The sequence below is a fragment of the Papaver somniferum genome, chromosome 4 (genome assembly GCF_003573695.1).
Source record: "Papaver somniferum cultivar HN1 chromosome 4, ASM357369v1, whole genome shotgun sequence".
Lineage (NCBI taxonomy): Eukaryota > Viridiplantae > Streptophyta > Magnoliopsida > Ranunculales > Papaveraceae > Papaver > Papaver somniferum.
Genome location: NC_039361.1, coordinates 28496363 through 28517698, shown reverse-complemented (window position 1 = coordinate 28517698; position 21336 = coordinate 28496363). Strand labels below are relative to the sequence as shown.

At 37.1% G+C, this 21336-nt stretch overlaps 1 protein-coding gene across 3 annotated transcripts in view; it reads left to right on the top strand.

The window, feature by feature from the left end:
• The window catches only part of LOC113275028 (MADS-box protein SOC1-like), a 45598-nt gene extending 26726 nt beyond the window's left edge, over window positions 1-18872 (top strand). The window contains exons 1-7 of one of the 3 annotated variants that reach the window (XM_026524453.1): window positions 4011-4469; window positions 16250-16346; window positions 17453-17514; window positions 17609-17708; window positions 17815-17856; window positions 17966-18007; window positions 18469-18872. In XM_026524453.1, the coding sequence (XP_026380238.1) occupies window positions 4363-4469; window positions 16250-16346; window positions 17453-17514; window positions 17609-17708; window positions 17815-17856; window positions 17966-18007; window positions 18469-18600 (582 nt within the window). In that variant the 5' untranslated portion in view covers window positions 4011-4362 and the 3' untranslated portion in view covers window positions 18601-18872. Of the gene's footprint in view, window positions 1-4010; window positions 4470-16249; window positions 16347-17452; window positions 17515-17608; window positions 17709-17814; window positions 17857-17965; window positions 18008-18468 lie in introns of those variants that run through there. The other 2 variants (XM_026524454.1, XM_026524451.1) reach the window with 2 other exon arrangements.
• The last annotated feature ends 2464 nt before the right edge of the window (window positions 18873-21336 follow it).

Genomic DNA, 21336 nt, shown 5'->3' with positions numbered 1-21336 from the left:
GGTCGGTCATTATTCTTCTTAACCATACCGCTTCACATGCTGCACTTGTTGATGCTATGTACTCTGCTTCGGCTGACGATAGTGCCACCGTACTTTGCTTTTTAGAACTCCAAGAGATAACTTTTGTTCCCATACAGAAAACATAGCCTGATGTGCTCTTTCGGTCTTCAATAGAACCTGCCCAATCGCTATCTGTGAAGCCAATTAAATCATTATCTTTTTCTCTTGTATACTTGATGCCAAAATTCTTTGTTCCCTTGATATACGAAGAATTCTTTTGCGGCGGCATAGTGTAACTTGCTTGGCTCGCTCATAAACGAGAAACAATGCTGGTTGCATTGACGATGTCTGGCCTTGTATTTGTTAAGTAGATCAGTGAGCCGACTAGACTTCTGAATAAGGTTGGATCAACTTTTGGCGCTCCATCATTTTTTACCAATTCTCATTGTACCCATTGGAGTTGCAATTGGTTTGCAATCCATCATGTTGAACCTTTTCAGTAAGTCTTCCGCATATTTTTCTTGAGAAATGAATATTTCTTCTGGAGATTGTTTTACTTGAATCCCAAGAAAATATCGCATAAGTCCTAAGTCTGTCATCTCATATTCTTTCATCATCTCCTTCTTAAATTTTTCTGTCATCTCTTGTTTTGTACTGGCATAAATTAAATCATCAACATAGAGACAGACAATTAGGAAGTCCGTACCTTGTTTTCTGATGTAGAGTGATGGCTCACTTGGACTTTTCTCAAATCCATTATCTCGGAAATACTTGTCGATTTTGCTGTTCCATGCACGCGGTGCTTGCTTAAGACCGTATAGTGCTTTGCGGAGACGATATACCATTTTTTTTTTCCTTTTCGGATATATCCTTGAGGTTGTTCAACGTACACCTCTTCTTCAGTTCTCCGTTTAGGAACGCCGACTTTACGTCTAATTGGTAGACTTTCATTTTGAGTTGAGCTGCCAAAGCTAACACCATCCGAATTGTTTCCATGCGAGCGACTGGGGCGAATGTCTCGTTGTAGTCAATTCCTGGTTGCTGGGAATATCCTTTTGCAACTAGCCTTGCTTTGTGCTTTTGAATTGACCCATCTTCATTATTTTGTCTTGTAGACCCATTTCAGACCAATTATTTCTTTATCAACTGGCTGATTGACGCTCCCATGTCTTATTTTTCTCAATTACTCGCATTTCTTCGTCCATGGCGTTTCTCCATTTTTCTTCTTTTGCCGCTTCCTCATATTTTTGAGGTTCTAGTGCTATAAAAGCACAATTAGATACATTATAAATATCTCTTAGGGAACGCACCTTTCTAGGTGGGGCACTTGAGTCAGATGAGCTTGGACTTTGTTGTGTTGGACTAGGAGATCTCGGGCTTGCTGGTGGAGTGTTTTCTTCTTGGTGTCAGATCTGGCTCTTCTTCGATGAGTAGTGGAGACTCGTGGTTATCTGGTTCATCATTCCAATCCCAAGCTTTGAATTCATCAAAGATAACATCTCTTGATATTACCAGTTCCTTTGTATCTGGATTTAGAAGTCTATAGGCTTTAGACTCCTCGCTATATCCGATGAATATAAGCTTTTCTCCTTTTTCATCGAACTTTTCTCTATGTTGGGATGGAATATGTGAGTATGCTACAACCAAAAATTCTGAAAGAAGTTACCTCAGGCTTTTTCTTATGCCATCCCTCGTATGGAGTTTTATTGTGAACCGCTTTTGTTGGCGAGCGATTAAGGATGTACACTGCTGTGTTGACTGCTTCCGCCCAGTAGGTGTTGGGTAGCTTCCTTGCTTTTAGCATACTGCGAGCCATTTCCACGATCGTACGATTTTTTCCTTTCCGCGACGCCGTTTTGTTGTGGAGTGTATCGGACGGTGAGCTCCTTTTTAATTCCATTTTCTTTGCAGTAGTTGATAAACTCTTTTGAAGTAAATTCTCCACCACGGTCTGTACGGAAAACTTTCAATTGATGGCCACTTTGCTTCTCTGCCAGCGCCTTGAATTCTAGGAATTTAGTGAATGCCTCGGACTTTTGCTCAAATGTACACCCACATCATCCTGGTATAATCGTCCACGAATAAGAGAAAATATCTTCTGTTGTTGAGTGAAGTTGTTCTTGTCGGACCGCATATCAGCGTGCACCAATTCGAGGGGCCTTCTTGCTCTCCACGATGTCTTCGTAAATGGAAGTCTATGAAACTTCCCTAGAATACAACCTTCACATACTTTATCTCCACCGTCGATATTGGGAAGACCAATTACCATGCCTTTTGATTTTAGAACCTTTAAGGATCTGTAGTTGAGATGCCCGTATCTCAAATGCCATAGCTTTCCTTCGTCAATATGGTTGGTACTCATTGCACAATTTTCAATTGATGGCATAGATAGGGGAAAGACAAAATTTCCTGACATTTTTACTTTTGCCACCAATTGATTATTAATTTTATCGTAAATTGTGCATTCTCCGTCTTCGAAATGTAGTGAGTACCCTTTTCTTATAAGTTGTCCAACACTTAATAAATTTTGAGCTAGGCCAGGAACATAAAGAACATCAGATATGTATCGAGTTTTATCTGACCTTGTACGTACGGATATGACTCCTCTTCCTTCAACATTCTGGAACTTTCCATCTCCAAGTTTGACTGGCGGAATCTCTTGTTCCTCCAATTTTACGAAATATTCTTTGTTTCCTGTCATATGGCTGCTGCATCCGCTGTCGACGTACCATATACCTTGCGATTCTTGTTGCGAGGTGAGGCAGGAATAGAATACTTGATTCTGAGAATTGTTTTTCTCGGAATAGTTTGCTTCATTAAGCCAACAATCTTTCTCCATGTGATTTAATTTATCACACTTGGTGCACTTATACTTGCAATCTTCAGTTGCATGTCCAAAATTTTTGCAAACATTGCATCGGAGATTTGAGGAGTTATTTTTTCCGTACCTTTGATTGTTGTTTCTATAACCTCCTTTTCCTTTTCCACGTCCGCGGGAGTAATTTCTGGGTCCTTGATTTGACGTCGACCCTTTCTCATACTGCGAGTTGGATGATGATCCCCCTCTAGAGCTTTCTTTTTTGGCTTCTGTATTTTTCTTCTCACTGAAATTTATTTTTGATTGAAATGCCTGCTCCAATGGTTGCTCCGCGAACCTATTTATTCTTTTCTCGTGCGCCTCGAGTGAACCCATTAATTCATGTACCGAGAGAGTCGATAAATTTTTTGATTCTTCAATGGCAGCGACGATATGATCAAATTTGAATGGTAAGCTTCTTAATATCTTTTCTACCACTCTTTTATTTCCAATGGTATCTCCATAACTACTGATTTGATTTACTATGCCAGTAACTCTTGAGAAGAAGTTCTGGATAGTTTCATTTTCTTTCATAAGTAAATTATCAAAATCTCGCCATAAATTTTGTAGTTTAATGGAGATTACCTTTTCTGATCCTTGGAATGCTACTTTGAGAATATTCCAGGCCTCCTGTGAAGTTTTTGCCACCGAAATTCGAGGAAAAATAGCTTTGCTTACGCCCTGTTGTAGAAACAGTAATGCTTTAGCATCTTTCTTCTTATTTTCCTTATACTCTTTTTTCTCTGCGTCCGTCCATGACGACAGAGTTTCTGCCGACTCTGGTACTTTATAACCTTCTTCTATAAAATCCCATAGGTCTTGTGAAATGAATAGTGTCTTCATTTGTAGACTCCAATAATCGTAACTCTCACCATCAAAAATTGGAATTAGACTTTGGGCATAGTTGAAACCTTGAATATTTTGGTTAATTGCCATGAGTAGAGTTTTAGGATTACTGGGTTAGGTTTGCTCTGATACCAAATTTGTTGGCGCAATGCGGAAATGTGATGGGTTTATGGAAATGATTTTGAAAGAGAGGTTGGTTAATTGGAAAGTGAGGCTTTGATTAATATGAAAATGAAAATGTTACAAGAGTTTTGTGTAGCAACTTTGGCTTCCACTAGTTGTTTACAAAGAGGCACTTTGGCTCTTACTCTAACTCTAGCTCTCACTCTACTACTTACTCACTCACTTGAGTTGTGGATGACCACAAAGGCCAACATTTGCTTCTATTTATACTACTTCATGACCAACTACTAAGAATACTCTAGACTTGGAAATCTCTAGAGCTAATTGACCTAGATCATTCTAGAGAAAGAATTCTCTAGATACACATGATGGAAAATGTCTTAGAAGACTCTAGAATGGGCTTGCACTCTTTTTATCTTAGAAGAGTCTAGATATCTCTAGACTGGGCCTATGCATTTAGATAAGCCCATGGGAGTTATAGTTAGCTATCTAGATAATTCTAGATTTACCCATCACAATTATCAAATGTTTTTAACATGCTGAAGAAAGCTTTTGAACTTTCTGTACTTTGTGAAGCTGAAGTTGCTTTGATAGTCTTTTCACCGAGAGGAAAACTCTATGAATTCTCCAGCAGCTCTTCCAGGTATTTTCCATTATTTTTCTTCATCTTTTTTCTTCACAGTAGTACTACTCTTATTTTACATGTTGGTTAGTAAAGTAATCTTTACTGTCCTTTCTCTAGAACATTCTCTGTGTTCCTCCTTCAAATTCAAAAAGCTGAAACCAAAATCCTCTTTTTCTGGATCTTAATTTTCGTCTCATTTTCATCAAGATCCTTATCATACAATCATTTTTATTCATCGATTTTGGTTTTTCATCCACAGATCTGTGTTTTTTTTTTTTTTCACCTTTTTTATCTGTTCTTCAGTATACAAAGATTCAATTAGCTCATCGTCATCCTCATGGTCGTGTTTTGGTTTTCATTTCGAGTTCATCATTAGCGACCACCTCGAGATTTTTTCAGTTGTTCAAGACTATTTGGGCATTTTAAAAATAATCTTGTTTGTTTTTCGAATATCACCTCGAGATTTTTTCAGTATTTCTTGTTCTCAGAGTGGGGAAAACATGTAGTGTTAGTCTTCTGTTGGTTTTAGGGTTTCAGTAGCAAATAATTATTACATTAATTATTACATCTCTGTGATTCTAATACCATTTCTTTAGAATAAATTACACTCTCTTTCTGTTTTTGCTAAGTTAATTGCTTGTGCACAAAATGAATGAAACCCTAATCCCCAAATATATGAATAAGACCAAAATATCTACATCAGTAGCTAACTTAGTTTGGTAGTCTTTGATTTCAATGTAGTGGGAAGCCGAATTGTCAATACCACGGCAAGTATGATCTTTATTTGTGGTGTACACAGTTCATTCCGGTTCATGTATATATATATATGAAGGGTGAAGGACAGTCTCATTTAGTATTTTATGTAAGCTTTTGAAAGCTATAACATCAATATACTATTAGGCTCCTTACTTTTGCATTAGATCGCGGTAGCAATAGGAAGTAGGAACACCTAAAAGGAGATGAAAAGAAGAATTTGCTAAAATTTCATTTGATTGTAAGACAAGATCAAACAAGTATGACTAATATTCTTAGTAAATCATTTAATTTCCCTAATGGATGGGCATCATAAACACCATGCACCATGTAAGATTCCAAACACACTGGACAAATAAATTCCTGTTCGAGTCGTTCACTTTAGCTCTGTAGAGGAATTCCAGATTTTCAACATGATGAGTTCCATTTGCTTCTTAAGGTGGGTCCTTGCTAGTTGATATGAACTCATTCCAATTTGCTTTCTATAAATATAGATAATGAGTTCTACCTTTCCTAAACTTATTTGAGTGGGAAATAAATAGTAGAATCTGATTTCTTCAAAATGGATTTTGAATCCTTCTTTAAAATGAACATTTTATGTGCACATGCATGCTCAAGTTGAAATTCCTGCAAGACTTTGTTGAACACTGTAGATACCTCATAAAATGTAAGACTAAAGCTTATGTTAGTTTTGGTTGTTTTGTTTATTCTTTTTGGCAAGAAAATCTCCTCCTTAACTTCCTTCTCATTCCATATTAATCGTATAACTTTCAGTGAAAGTACTGCATGCCACGATTTGAACGAGTATCAACCAAAAGTCTGTGAGGAAGTGCTGTTGTATCGAAGAGATTATGCATTGACCTCATTCTTCCCATGTAGTGAATATGCATAACCATCGTCTTTATAAGCAAGCAGGCTAGATAGTTTTTGTTTCGACGTAATTATCTAATCTTCGGTGTTGTAAAGAGTGTCTCCTACCTAGTTGTATTTGTACAAGGATTGACTGTTCTGTCCAAGCTTTAATTTTTGCGACTTTTGCTAATAGTGTGTATAGAGTGAGCTATTGCTGAGATTAAGGAGTTCATAATGCCGCTGAACACTTGGTTGTGTGCCTAAGTGCTTCCTACAGAACCAAACCCTTGTTACTCACTTAGTCATTCTTCTCTATGGGCAAGTCATTTGTCTATACAAATATTTTCAGATAGGCGTACCTCAAGTCTCATTGCCTTTCAGAGCAGGAACATATTACGAAGGTGTCACTGTATGTACTGGTTTTATTACATATATAGTGTTACTATCGGCTCCCTGGCTTTCCAGTGGACCTTCTGTACTGCATATTCTTTTCAATGAGCAAACTAAAATAATAATTTTTCTTCACGTTGTTTCTAAATTTTAAGAGGGAGTAGGTTGGGTTAGTCATCTTAACCCTAGAAAACGCTTAATTAATAACTTAAGTGTCACATGGACTCAACAATAGATATGGTGATTTTACCAATGTTTGAACAGATACCAAGCCTACTGTTAAATGTCATATGCCTCCCTAACTTGATGGTGTGTTGATTTATGTCTTAGGATATATGCATCCTTGGATACAGGAAGCTTATAGATACAAATTTCTTGGTGTGCTTAAAAACATAAGGAATAGTGGGATTCATGAACATCCTCATGAGAATTCATCAACACTCTAGGGCCTAAGTCATTGTCTATCTGGTGGAAAACTATGCTTCACATAGGATACATGTCAAAAATAACTAAAATTGGTCGGCGGACATTTTGTTTACATCTGAAATCTTTTTTCTTTATACTAGATTTGTGCCCATGCTACGTATTGGGTATTTTTTCTTTGCTTTTAATTTGGTGTGCATTGGGCTTCGCTCCGTCTCGTGACGATGCATTTTTGATTTGGTGTGGGGGACGAATGCATGAAATGGGTGGATAAAAGATAGAAAATATGTGCCGATTTTATTTATTTATTCGTTTTATTTTCGTAAAAAATATGTTTTTTTTTCCTTTATGCATTAATTTGGAAAAAAAGTCCTAGTATTCGACTTCAGGATTGAATTTGGACTTCCATAAAATTCCAAACACGTAAATTAAGTTTTCCTTTTGGGTCTGTTTGGCAGCTTGCATACGAAAACGTTGTCCAGGTTAGGGTATTCCTTGGTTTATCCAAAACTATCATGGCAATGGTTATTTTAAATGGTGTTTGTTTTCCACATTGGGTTAATGTAGTGTGTTGTTTGTCAAGAAACTTGTATGCAAGTTAAATTAATTAACTAAAAAAGAAATAAAAAACTAAACCATATAAATTTATGGTTTTGAGCATAAGAAAAATTTAAATAAAAAAAGTAGTTATAAAAATAACTGTCTAACCCGGGAAAGGATTAAGGTATTCCACGTTTTACATGGAATTCCAAAACTCCACCTTTTTAGCATCCTAAAAGTTAGGTAGGATCTGAGTTATAAAAGGCGGCGCCTAGGCGCTTGGAGGCCGAAGGCCGCTTAACTTTTTACCGATTTTTTGATCTAGGCGTTTGACCGCCAAGGCGCCGATTTTGACCGATATTTGATAAATAGGCGCCGACTTTTGCCGATTTTTTTGAATTAGCCCACTAAGAAAATTATCCCAAGTTAACCTTAGGGTTTATCATATCTTCCTTGGTCCTTCTCCTTCTCCAATTTCGTTCAGGGTTCTTCTTCTCCCCTTCTTCTGTCTATTCTTCTTCTTCTCCTTCTTCTACTCTCTCTTCTCTCTTCTTCATCTTTTCTTTAGAGTTTTTAATAAATGGCTGCTACCAACACAAGAAAAACACTGCTGATGTTGAATTAGATGGGATAATTGTTGGTGATGCTGAAGAGACAGTGGACTATGGCAATGAACCAGAAGAAGATATCGAACTCTAAAGCTATTAAGATTGTTTAAGTGTTGGTTTTTAATTTCTAACTTAGGACAGCTTTGTTGTTGTGTTGTTGTTTTAGATATTTAGAAACGTAAGAGCGGTGAGTAACAAAAGTATTGAGTCCAAGTAGCAAATTTTAAGGATTATTGAATGATATATCTATTTAGTACATGGTTTATTTAGCCCTCCATCTCTTGGTAATATTATGTATGCATTAATTTTTTCCCGACTAATCCGCGACTAGTTCCCGACTAGTCTCTCCAGGCGCTTGGCGCTAGTCAGCCGCCTGACACCCGCCTTACGACTTTTACAACTCAGGGTAGGATACACTATTTTTATCTTGACATAGAATAAGTACCCACACAAACACAATATACGGTTATTTAAGGGATAACCCAACTTAGGTTAGTATTTAAGGCTGTAATTTTTAAACCAATCATATGTTGCCAAGTGTCCTCACCAAATCTCCCGCTTCACAAAAGCCACAAAAAGTTTATTTCAACCAGTAAGAAATGAGGGTTTTCTCACCATCCAACGTGGGAACTTTATTTGACCAGGCCTTTAAGTCTTTAGATATCTAGCTTTAAGAGGCCGTTAGCATGACACCAGAGCTTGTATTTGAAGTTTCGGCACATCAGTTAGTCATAAATTTACATTTTCTTTCCGTGTTTCATTGATGAGTGGACCATGCATCTCTCTAAAAGCTCCATTCATTTTACCACTCTGCTCCGACACTGGGAATCAGATTTTTCACTTCTACATTGTTGTTGCCAAATATAACTAGTTGGCATTCAAAGTAGGCAGAAATTTAGAATCCATGACCTAGGCTCATTTCAGTATCCTGCCCTGTAGCAGTCACACCTTCCCCAAGTACAACTTTGCATATATAATCCGAAAATGTATACTCACCGTGGTGTGTCCCGACAGACACAGTGGGGTGTGACGCACACTAAACCCACCCCTTGCTAAGCCATCGGACTGGGACGGGACATACTGCGGGATTTAACCCGCGGTGAGTGTAGCAGTCCCGTATATAATCTTGTTTGTGTTCATGTAATCTAAACTTATTTTAAAGAGGAAATTGAAAACACATCTTCATTTTCCGAATTCTTCAAAAATATTATTTAAGTTTTAGGATCTAGTTTATGGTTAACATGTAAGATTAAAATTGATTTGAGAGATTGAATCCACACTTTCACACGTCAATACGTTATAATTAAGCTTCAGGAGTCAGGAAAGTATGGGTTTACCTTTAACTTGTTTTTAATCCTTTAGGGGTATTTTCCTAAAGGAAGGCAAAATGAAGGGTAAAATAGTAATACTCCCCATTTTGAACCCTGCCAATTGTACACACTTTTAGAAACCAGTCCTAAGATTGTGATGGAGATAAGAATATAAATATAACCTATGTCAGCCTCTCATAAGCTCAGCATCTTTGTACTTTTAAAGCTAGTTCAACCTTATTGAAATTGCATTTTCACTTCCCAATTTAAAGATATTTGCTTTATTCGCCCCTTCATGAAGTTTCAGGCATTCAGAATTTTCTGCAATGGCTTTGCTACTCAAATGCTATATAATCCATTGATACTCAAACCAAATTTCTTAGATTGTCAATGACCCAAATATGATTCGTGGCAAAATCAATTAAAGGTCATGGATAAGGTGGATATTTACCATTGAGCATTATTTTAGAGTAATGATGATATGATCCTCCAATTCTTAGGTTTCATGTGCAACAAGAAAATAACCTTTCGAATGCTGACAAGGACTTGAATGAGTCATCTTTTGAAATTTGATCATATCTCCACTGTTTTTGTTTTTTGTTTTGAAACATTTGATCATATCCCTATGACATTCTTATGACATTGAAGGTAAGCCTTCTTTATTATAGAGTTGGTGGAACATGAAATTGCCTTCATAGGCTAACAAGTGCTGGTATTCTTTCCATCTAGCAAAATTATGGGACATAGGTTGATAACTAGGTAAGCTGGCAACATATTTGGTTAGTTGATCATGTTGGATATTTTAATAAACCCTTAAATTGTAGGTGTTGTAGCAGAGTGATCGACTTGAAAATTGAAGGAATTTTTCTGTTTTAGGGTTTCTAATGACAGTTTGAAACCGAACAGAAACATTGTTTTCCAATAGACACCATTGTTGTCTGTTAAAGGAAGAGACATCTATTCGCTATGGAAAGATGCCTGTTGGAGATGACGAGTCATCTTCAACGGATGTGTAATGTTCTATCAATAGCGTCATAGTTTTCCTTTCAAAACATATCTCAACTCTCTCTGTTTTTCTATCTAACAAGTATCATCAGAAACTAATTTTGTGTGTTCTTAGTTGGGTCTAGGTTGTACAAGCTTTGAATCCAACATTGTTGTGGGGCTTCAAGTATCCTGACGACAATATGCATTGACCTATTTGTACTCGCCAATCTAATTGGGAGAGGTCGAATAATTGTCGAAAAAAATCTAATATTAGAACCTTGAACCCAGAGACAACATTCTTTTCTTCACCCTGTTTTAGTGTCAATTTTCCAATAAATCACATGAAAAATGCTTGATAACAGTGATCTGAACTCGAAATCATTAGCACCAGATTCTTTACCAATTAAAAATAGATTGATCTATTGAAGTTGGTGTGTGATTTGATCATGTAATATTAATTACTTCCCTTTGATCTCCTTCAGTTTAGTCTGTTTATCAATGAAGTAGGATAGGGTCATTTTAAAGGTTACTAAGCTACTTTAATGGGTTAAATAAACCATGATCGCTAAAGCGGGTTATTGGGACTAGCAGAAGCTACCGTTTTGTACTAGATAAAAAAAAAGGTTAAAGTCAATCCCGACCGTCGGATCATTCAAACGATATCTAATTCAAACGGTACCTCTGCTAATCACAGTAACCATTTTTAGCAATCATGAAATAAACTAGTCCTGGTTGATAAATAAAAATCAAAATTGAGATTTGACGTGTAATCCAAATTGAGGGACTAAATCGTCAATCCAACAACAAAAATATAAGAGTGGATGTACTGGATAAGAACCAAAACGTTGGGACAGGGACCCATTAAGTCAAAAAGATTTGATATTGTCTTGCATTTGGAGAGAACCATAAGTGACAAGACCTACATTTTTGGCAACTACCATATTTTTGACCTACAAAAAGCTAAGAAATTGTCTCCTAGGAGCAGTTTTAGGGAGGATATACTTGGGCCATAAAGTGCTTTTAAAGCACTAGGAAGCTGTGTCCATAAAGTGTGAATTTGGATTATATGAATATAAAATTAAAAATAGAATCAGAGCTATATTCTTTTGGTAGTACACTGAGCTTGTAAAGTTGTACTCTTTGTTTTGGTTCATTTATATTAAACACCTAACAGAAATATGGTATGATTATTCTGGTTGTTGAGTCAACTGATTTAAGCTTTTGAGCTTCTACCAATAGAATGTAGCTCTAGTACTATTTTTATAGGTTTTATTTCAGAGGGAGGATCCATGCCCAACGTTATTCACACACTATTTCACCAAAAAAATATTGTGCATGGAATCTGCTTAGCCTTTTACTTGGTCCTTGTTCTTCTATAAAAAGAAGAAACTCTTGTTGTGAAAAAAACTAGAATCAAGGATGTCCCTTAGAAATTTAATCATGACATTGCCTGGTAGCTTTGCATGTAGGTATGTTTCTTTATCTTAAAAAGATTTTATAGGAAAAATGCATCTTAATCATTGGAGATGTCAATCTTATAAACTAGCATATATATAATGGGTTTAATTTTCTTAAAAGCTTTCTTTACTAGTGGGCTGCGCAAGCCGATGTAAGACATTATTGAAGCAGATGGTCGAGTTCATTACAGTCTGCCTCAGATGTCTTGTTAAGTCGTACTGCTTGCTTAAAAGTCAAACATAAAATTATCTTTTGAGTAATTGGTACATCTCATTGATTCTTTCCACATTCGCATTAGCATTTGAAAGTTAGTTCTGAAATGTGACGTCGTTATTAGTCCTTGTCATCAAACGGGGTGGTGGTAGACATGAGGTTGATGTAGTTAGAATGAGGCATTAACGATGATGATGAAATGTGATGGTTAATAGTTCTCGTCAGCTGCTAATGTGCCATAGTTAGTTATTTCGACCCATAATCACAGAGGTTAGGCCATTTTTAATAGATCACGAATTCTCACCTGTTTTGGTGGCGAGTTGGCAATGTGTTTAGTGGTATGAACCATGGTGTCCGTGTTGGTAGGTGAGATGGTAACGGTGATAATGGTTGTGGTGGTATCAACCATGGGAGGGTATTGATGGCAATGTTGGTGGTGAGGTGGTAACACTGATGGTGGTATCAAGCATGGGATGGCCATTGGTATTGGTTTTGGTGGGCTGAGGTGGCAATGACGGAGATAATGCTTGTGGTGGTATCAACCAAGGGAGTAGGGACGAGTTTTTAAGTCTGTTGGTTGTGAGGTTGCAATGGTGGTAATGATTTTTGCGTATCAATCATGAGAAGTGATTGGTGAAGGAGCTGGTAGGTGAGGTGGAATGGCGATAATGCTTCTTGTGGTATCAACCATGGATTAGCATTGGCACCGGTGGTGGTAAGGTGGCAATGGTTGTGGTGATATCATTATGGGTATTGGCGGCGATGCTGTTGGTGCCGTGGCAATAGGGATAACGGCTTTAGAGGTGTTGATGTATCAGCCATTTGATGGGCATTGGCAGTTTGGTACTGGTGTTGGTGGGATGAGGTGGGACTGCGGATTATCAATCATGGGATATATATTGGATTCCATGCTGGTGGGGATAATGGTTTTGGAGGTATCAGGGCATTGGTGCCTATTGTTCGGGTGAGGTGTCACTGTTCATAATGCTGAGGTTGGTGATATAATGGCTCTGGTGGTATCAACCATGGATGGGCATTAGTGCTGGTGGGATGAGATGGCAATTATCATACCGGTCCTCGTGGTACCAATTATGGGAAAGGCATTGGTGGCGGTGTCGGTCATGGGAAAATGGTGAATGGTTGTGGTGGTATCGACCATGGGATGGGTATCGGCGGCAATGGTGATAATGGTTTTGGTGGTATCAACCCTGTGACGGGATCTGTATTGGTACTGGTGAGGTAAGCTGAGGGAAGGTACGTCTTGGTATGATTCTGCATGAATCTTTAATATTACTAAATGATTCTAGTGATCGGTGGCACCCTAAGGTACCTAAGGTACCTCTTAGTATGATTCCTAAGGTATCTCTTAGTATGATTCCGCATGAGTCTCTAATCATTAATAATAGCTATTCCATCCATCAAGGACATTTTTTCCCCTAGCCAGAAATTCAGTGATTACTATGAGTACTGATAAGCATCATCCACTCCGTTTACCATTGATTGTTTCTCTCAAACATGGAGCTTTTGAGAAGTGATAACATCATTCTAGCTTTGTGGGGACACGAGCTTCTATATAAACACCATATATTTTGGTACAATTTATAGATGGGTGCTTATCTTTCCATTTCTTAAATGGGGAGAATTATTTAGATTAGAGGTTGTGTGGTGTTTTCACATGGTTATTAGAGGATCAGTATCCTCTAATGAAAGAGCCTAAAGGAAGCCAAGCCTCCTCTGGCCTCATCTTTTGCTTCTTATTCACAAGCAAGAAAAAGCCCTTTAAGGAGGGTCTCTCTCAAATCACTCTCATTTAACTTTCGTAAGTACTTATCCTTCTCTTTTCACAAAACTCATTTGAAGTCCCACTAAGACTTTAGGTGCTTTGTCCTGTGATTTCCCACATTTTGTCATTTACATTTTGGTTTTGGATTTTTAGTGCTCTCCCCCTAAGGTATTTTTGTTTTAAAATACCTCAAGCCTTGAACTGTTTTCCCCCCTCCAAAACGGTGTCTTCCACATCCTTCGTGTTTAACAAATTTTTGGATAAAAACTCCGTTAAACTTTACTTGGTGTTTTATCCATTTGGTTTCCACATTGTCTTTTGTCTTTGTGATTCCGTGTGGTTCTGTTTGCCTTTCTGTTTGTGTAATTCCCAGCTGTTGCATGTTAAGTTAATCAGTGGATATCTTTCGTCATTCGTTACTACATTGACGAATAAATCTTAATATATCCTTTTAGCCTGCAATAGGGTGATTATAGACATCTCCTCCTGAAATCTAGCTTTGAATTTCCAAAGTTTTCTTAGAAGGTAATAATCACATAAAATGTTTGCTTCGGCATATTATTATCATCTCGTACTACCTCTTGCATGGCCAGTAATCTCAACACTTCCAAACAAAAATCACCATTATGTTTGGGGTACTTTTGATGTCCTGTGATATCTCACCCTTTCTTAGTAATGCTATCAGCCTTGTGCTTAGCTATTTCAATGCTTGTCACCCCACATATTGCAAGAATTTAGGGTTTTGAACAAGCTTTGAATCTTTGAGCACTCCCCTATAAACACTACTTAGATAGTTGTTGTTGCAAACACTCCCACCAATATATAACTATGTTTGACAATAGACGATAATGGTTGGTGAAATTGTTAAGGATCTTGCCAAGGGCTAATTAGACCTTCTGTAGATCTTCCAGTTTCGTAGTCTAAAAATGCTTCACTTAGTTTGTTCTTTCAGACCCAAAGGTGAGCACTTTACTCTGGGTTAGTTTGACATTTGGCATAACTTGGATTTGCTTTCGTTGAGACATTTTGGGTGTATCCTGGGAGATGAACTTGTCATCCTTCATATGGTTGCCTAAACACGAGGTAGTAAGCCACGTCATCACTTGCTAGACGAAACCATCAGCTCGTGGAGCACATAGGGTGTACGTACGGTTGAGGTCGATGAGTTCTAAATTTTGTCCATTAAACCCTGGCTAGGTGGGTTTGTTTATCCTTGTAAGCTTGAGGTTGAACTGTTCATTATTTGATGAGTTGTATTGACGCTAAGGCTAGGCTCACTGTTTGATGCCTGAGTTTTTTGCAATACATTTAGTGAGGTATATTGAACTAGATCTGTGAGTTAAAATTTAGGTTCATGTATGGTTTTAACTATTAGGCATTTAATATAACATTATGCATGCAAGAGAGTTCCACAACATGCCTATTCATATCCGCAATCTGGAATGTTGGCCTCCAATTCTGTCTTATAAGTGGGTTAATCTGATGAAATTGTTTCTAATCTGCTCGATTATTGATCATCGAGCTGTGTGTTTGCTAGCTAGATCTCAGTGTATAATCACAATGATTTGGTGTGCAAGGAACAACATTCCAATATAATTTCTGGAATGTTGGTCCTTAGATCTATGTTGTAAAAGACGTTGGGCGAGGCGAGCGCCCGGAATTTAGAAACCAACATAACAAGCTTTATTTTGGCGCCTGGGAGCTTTTTTTCCCAGGCGCTGGCTCTACGCTTAGAGCGCCTTTGGCGCTTAAGGCGAGCGCCTTTGACAACATAGCCTTAGATAGCTAAAATCATGTTGATTTGGGTTTCTATGATGAAATTGTTTCTAATCTGCTCGATTATTGACCATCAAGCTGTGTGTTTGCTAGCTAGCTCTCAGCGTATAATCATAATGATTTGTGTCATATAATCTTATTGCATGTTTGGTTGGTGGATAAGGAACGAAATTCCAATATAATTCCTGAAAATGTTGGTCCGTATATGGCTAATCAAAGTCCACAGAAGTCTAAGATTGGGAATGTAAGTTAGTGTATATCAACAGGTTACACTGACGAATCATCACTCAAGTTGCTAGGGGTCTGTAAAGGGATCTAAACATGAATAACAACAAGACAAACATAACAATAAGTATATTGGAAAAACCCATATGACAATGTTGTGTAAAGCATATAATCAAGTGATGGAAATTCTCGATTTTGGTAAAAAAACTCAGTAATTCATAATCCTGATTTGGTTTTTTGTATTTCTAGCTTAAATTTTCTAGTTTGAAGCTTTTTACATAGGAGGAAATATTTGGAGTAATATTGTTTAAGTTCTTCCTATACATTTATAGCTAGTTTTATGTTCTAAAAGCTACTTTACCATACATAAGACGCATCCAGTTCACAGCACTGATCATTCATAAATAACTCTCGTGTGTTCATCTTAGTTTTGAAACTCAAGACTGTCATTACTGATTATTTTTAACCGTGGTGTTCCAGTATGCAAAAGACAATCGACCGCTACCAGAAGTATAATAAAGATGTACAGGTCAATTACAGCAGCAACAACAAAGCAATAGAAGAACGAAATTCACAGGTCAGGCCACCTTTTTGACTTTATAATGTTCTTTCAAATATCTTGTGTCGTGTTTGTCTGAATTCTGATAAGTTTGTTTAAATGCCTTATTGTGTAGTACTTAACTACATAGGTTTTCTTATTAGAACAACGGATGTGTCGTATAGCGCACAATTACTGAAACTTGGCATATCTGGAAAAGTAGATGAATGGTAGCTGTGAAATGACTGCTGCAATCTAGTACGATTAGTCCTGTAATATCTGGTTGTTAATAAATATAACAATCCTATAACATGCAAGCAATACCTCTGTGGAGGTGTGAGCTTCCCAAGTTGAATGCGGCAATATAGTATAGAATCATTTTTGTTGTGACTGAGTGTATAATGTTTAGCGGTGTAATGAGGACTACATACAGGCTAGGATATAGTATAGAATCTTTTTTCTCATTAAGATTGTGGTCTGGTGTAAGAGAAGAATTCTGACAAACCCAGATTTCTTTGTTTGCTTGACAGGATAATGAAGTCCAAACCTCTGTTATTTGGCATGATATAAAATCTCTGCAGTGTGAGTTTTATTGTATGCAATCATGTGTGCAGTTGTTTTGACGAATGTTATGTTAATAGTCTATCTGAAGACTGGAATCACTTTTTGTATGATGTGAAATTTTGTCTACTGTTCACTAAACAATTTTGAAAGCTTATGCCAGTGTATGATGAACTGATATGGGTATATGAGAGTAAAACGTTCTAGGCATGGGCATAGTCTTGTTCAAATTTCAGGGTGCCGTAGAATTTCTAATTATTCAGTCATTTCATTCTGAACTCATTTCTTTTCATTTTCCCCAGTCAATGAAATACTCATCTTTAAATCACAGAAATCTCTGAAGTTTTGGACGAATCAGAACTAAGTTGTTATAATCTGTCATATTCAAGTCTAGTAAGCAATTGCATTTTCATCCAAGAATGATTTAGTACATTGTGATCATGTGTTGGTTTATCACCCTTGCTTGCATCGAAGGGCTATTTCGTTTACCACTTCTTTAGTCTTTCTTTTTCTCTTTGCAGGGTATATTGTTAAATTGATAATGTTAACACACTCCTGATTTCTTAGATAATTGTTTGTCTCAGCAATTGAAATATGAAGCTGCAAACCTCGAAAAGAAGATTGAGAATCTTGAAGCCTCTAAAAGGTTCAATGACGATAGCCTAACGTAGTGCTTTTTTATTGCAAAGAGTTACCTGCTTTAAGTTTATATAATAAACTCACGAAACAATTTTTTGTAGGAAGCTAATGGGAGAAGGCTTAGAATCTTGCTCCATTGATGAATTGCAGACAACTGAGAATCAGTTGGAGAAGAGCCTACTTAGTATCAGGGCAAAAAAGGTAAAATGGTTTAATCCATTATGGCGTCATCATGTTCAATATTCTAACTACTTGAGAAAACTCTAACTGAAGACATACATATCATTGATGTCTTCTATTACTTCAGAATCAGTTATATAGGGAAAAGATTGAGCAACTAAAACAAAAGGTAAATTGACAGGTTAAATGTCAGTTTAATTAGATTCGCGCATTCACTTTATCTTATTTTTTATGCTTGTTAGTAAATTGCTAACAATATTGTTTGCATGACATTTCAGGAAAAGCAGCTATTAGAAGAGAATGAAGTTTTATGCCAGAAGGTAATTTTAGTTTATCTTACTTTCATTCTCAGACCTCAAAAAAGAACAGTACATACTATGAACATGTTTGGTCTAGTATCTAAAGTTGCACAACAGTTTTAGTAATTTTCTTGCAGAGGTGAGAAATCACTCACTTCTGCCATCTATTTGATTTTAATGGCGAAAGTAAGAGCTTCCAATTATGGAATACCACGACGGAAAGCAGTTTGTATTTGATATTTAAACTTTGACCAATTTGTTACAGTTGCAGCAAACCTTAAGTGCTACAGCAACCCTGACTCATGAATGAGCCATAAATCTGAAATCTATTTTGCATTAGAATTTGTTTATTTCAACCATATTCATACACATGTGTGTGTTCTTTAGGGAGAAACAAAAATAGTCTTGCTAAATCTGACTGTGAGGAGGAGTAAAGAGCAGGCTCAAAGCTAGTTAATGAATTTTTTTTTTTGTCATAACAGTGTGGGCCTCGGCAATGGGAACAACAGAACCAACAGAATCACCAACAGAGAGAAATAATACCTTATGAAACTAGTCCAGATTCTCATGAGGTGGAAACTGAGCTACAAATCGGCAGGCCTGAAAGAAGGTGACGTTATACAACTCCTCCTAATTGCTATCATTATGATTGTATGTAGGCCTGATAAACGAGGCAATGCAAGTTATGCTATTGTATAATTATTCAGTTAAGTATGTGTCTTGATTTTCAAAATCATATGACCAATTTCTTATGTTAATGTAGTCAGAACTGAATTATCTGATATTGAGGTGTGTAGAATAATAAACCAGCTTGAGTATATGAATGGTGTAAGATTTCAGTATTTATTTAGAAGAGGACCAAATGAATACAGGTATATTCTCTAAATCTTTATACGCCGCCTGAACTGTATAGTCCATGATATTGCATCCTCTTTGGACATAACTTTTTGTAGTTACCGGCTGCAGGTGTAAAGCTCGGCCAGATTTGCAAGGATGCTACAGGGGTTACCAAATTCATACAAAACAAACCAAACCTAACCACTGGTCCACTAGATTGGTAACCGATAACCCCTGTAGCAGTCATGCAGATTTGTTAGGTTTTCAAGTGAAAATCATTTTAGCTTCTCATGTTCTTAAACTGGTTCAGGGTTCTAGTTGTTTGAATTTGACAAGATGTCATGAATTAGCTTCTGTGTGGGAAACTAATTTTATTGTTGGGCTAGGGATGTTAGTGGATAATCATGGCTTGTTGATACAATCAAATAGGCTAAAAGCCGTAGCCCAACCCAGTTGCGCTTCACTGATCATTCTTCCCGTGTGTGTGACTGTTTTATTTATTCTTTTTGAAGAGAAAAAAGATTGCAGTGTGTTTTTCTGGCAAGTGGTAACTGGTAACAGTGTTAATAGTTATTTCTTGGAGAACTGTTTTTATTGCAACATTCAGTTGGTTCTACTTTCCAAATCCCTAGCCCAATGACTACCTAGAATGGGTATGAGGGTATCCAAACAAAGCTCAACGATGGTAGGTGCGATGAGACTAAGAATTCAAGTAGCCTGAGGAATGAGGAGTGTTGATTGTCTTTAGACTGTCTGAATTCTTTAGTTAATATCCGACCCTTATTTATAAGATCTCACGGGGTGCAACATTACAAATGAAATAGCTGCTTTGGTAAAGTCCGCGGGCATCCAACTCAAAACCAATTGGTAATGAGTGGAGTGGCCCTTCCATATTATATTTTAAGTTAATTAAGCGGATTATAGCGATGTGGAACTATTGTCCTTTCACACGCCCCCTCACGTGTAAGGCCAGTCACTGGGGCCTCACACGTGGACCTACGTACGAGTTTACCAGTCCATCGGTAAACAAGTGTACACAGGTGAGTGACTAAATCAGGGGGTAACATCTCGGCCAGTATCGGCAGTGGTCTACACCCCGGGTGTACAAGTGACAAATCGGCCACGATAATAATAATGGCCAAAATCGGGCCTACACCCTGCGTACGTAAGTTTGGGTCTGGGCTTAGCTCTGATACCATGTTAAAATCTGCGGGCATCCAACTCAAAACCAATTAGCAATGAGTGGAGCGGCCTTTCCATATCACATTTTAAGTTAATTAAGCGGATTATATCGATGTGGAACTATTGTCCTTTCACATGCTTGACAGGCCGTGATTACAAACAACACTAAAATACACCGTGTAAGCCTACTGAAAAAGATTGCTAAGTCGGCTTTTTTTACGACGGTGTGTCCAATATTTTTTTAAAGAAATTTCTGTTGGAGTGGACTGACGAATTCATTTCACACCAAAGCCGCTGCATATTTGCTGGTTTTATACCCAAAAGTTTTATCCCCTGTTTGAACAAATTATTCTCCCCTATTTGAACAACGCCTAAATCTTAAATCTTAGATCTAAGAATAGTGAACTTTTTTCGAATGGTCCTATCTAAATAGTTATGGATCAATATCTTTGTGACACATAAACAGGTTATTTATTTTGGTGTATTTAAGTATTTTCACATTTAAATGGAGTTTAAGTGCGTATATGTGTGCACAAGAAAAACATATACCTTGGCTATCACGGTGGTTCATGCATCCCAAGTTTTATACCATGATATGGTGGTGGGAGATTGATTTACTGGTTGAAAAAACCCGAGTTAACAAATCATTAGTCATTATAGGCCAATGTAACATTCATGAAAGCGAATGATGCAAGTATTTCATGAAACTTTTTGGGGGTGTAGGAAGTATTCTCGAGTAACTTGGCACGATGAAGAGAAAATCTATTTCTTTTATTTTTAGGCAAATTTCTGACGAGAAAGTAGTCAACTTTCAACAAAAACTACAACGAGTACTCTCTATTCTTAGCCAAATCGCTTTAGTTTTAAGTATTACCATCATTTGCAATTGTAGAAGTCCCAAATCGTCTAGTACGAGTATATATTCTTAAATCGAATCGACTCTTACATGCAAATCTATTATGGATTGTATCATTAAATTTAGCTTATATTGAGTCAACACGATTCAGGTAAAATTAAGTTTTTCCAGTTCTTTTTCACAAAAATATCTTCATTAAAATCAGACCCTTGACTCTATCTTTTTGACACATTCGCATACATACCCACTAGGATTAGCCCAGTTGGTCAGGGGTTGACTCTTATACTTAAAATCAATGGTATGAATCCCCATAAGGACTGTTTCCAAATGAATTTTGCAATGAACGTCAGTGTACAGGCATCAGAATTTCGTTTGATATTCACCTCACAAACTGGAGATCGAGGGTTCAGTTTTTCCTGGTGACCACTCTCACCATAAATACATTAACTTGGTAAGGGTTCGTGGTATTAACCTA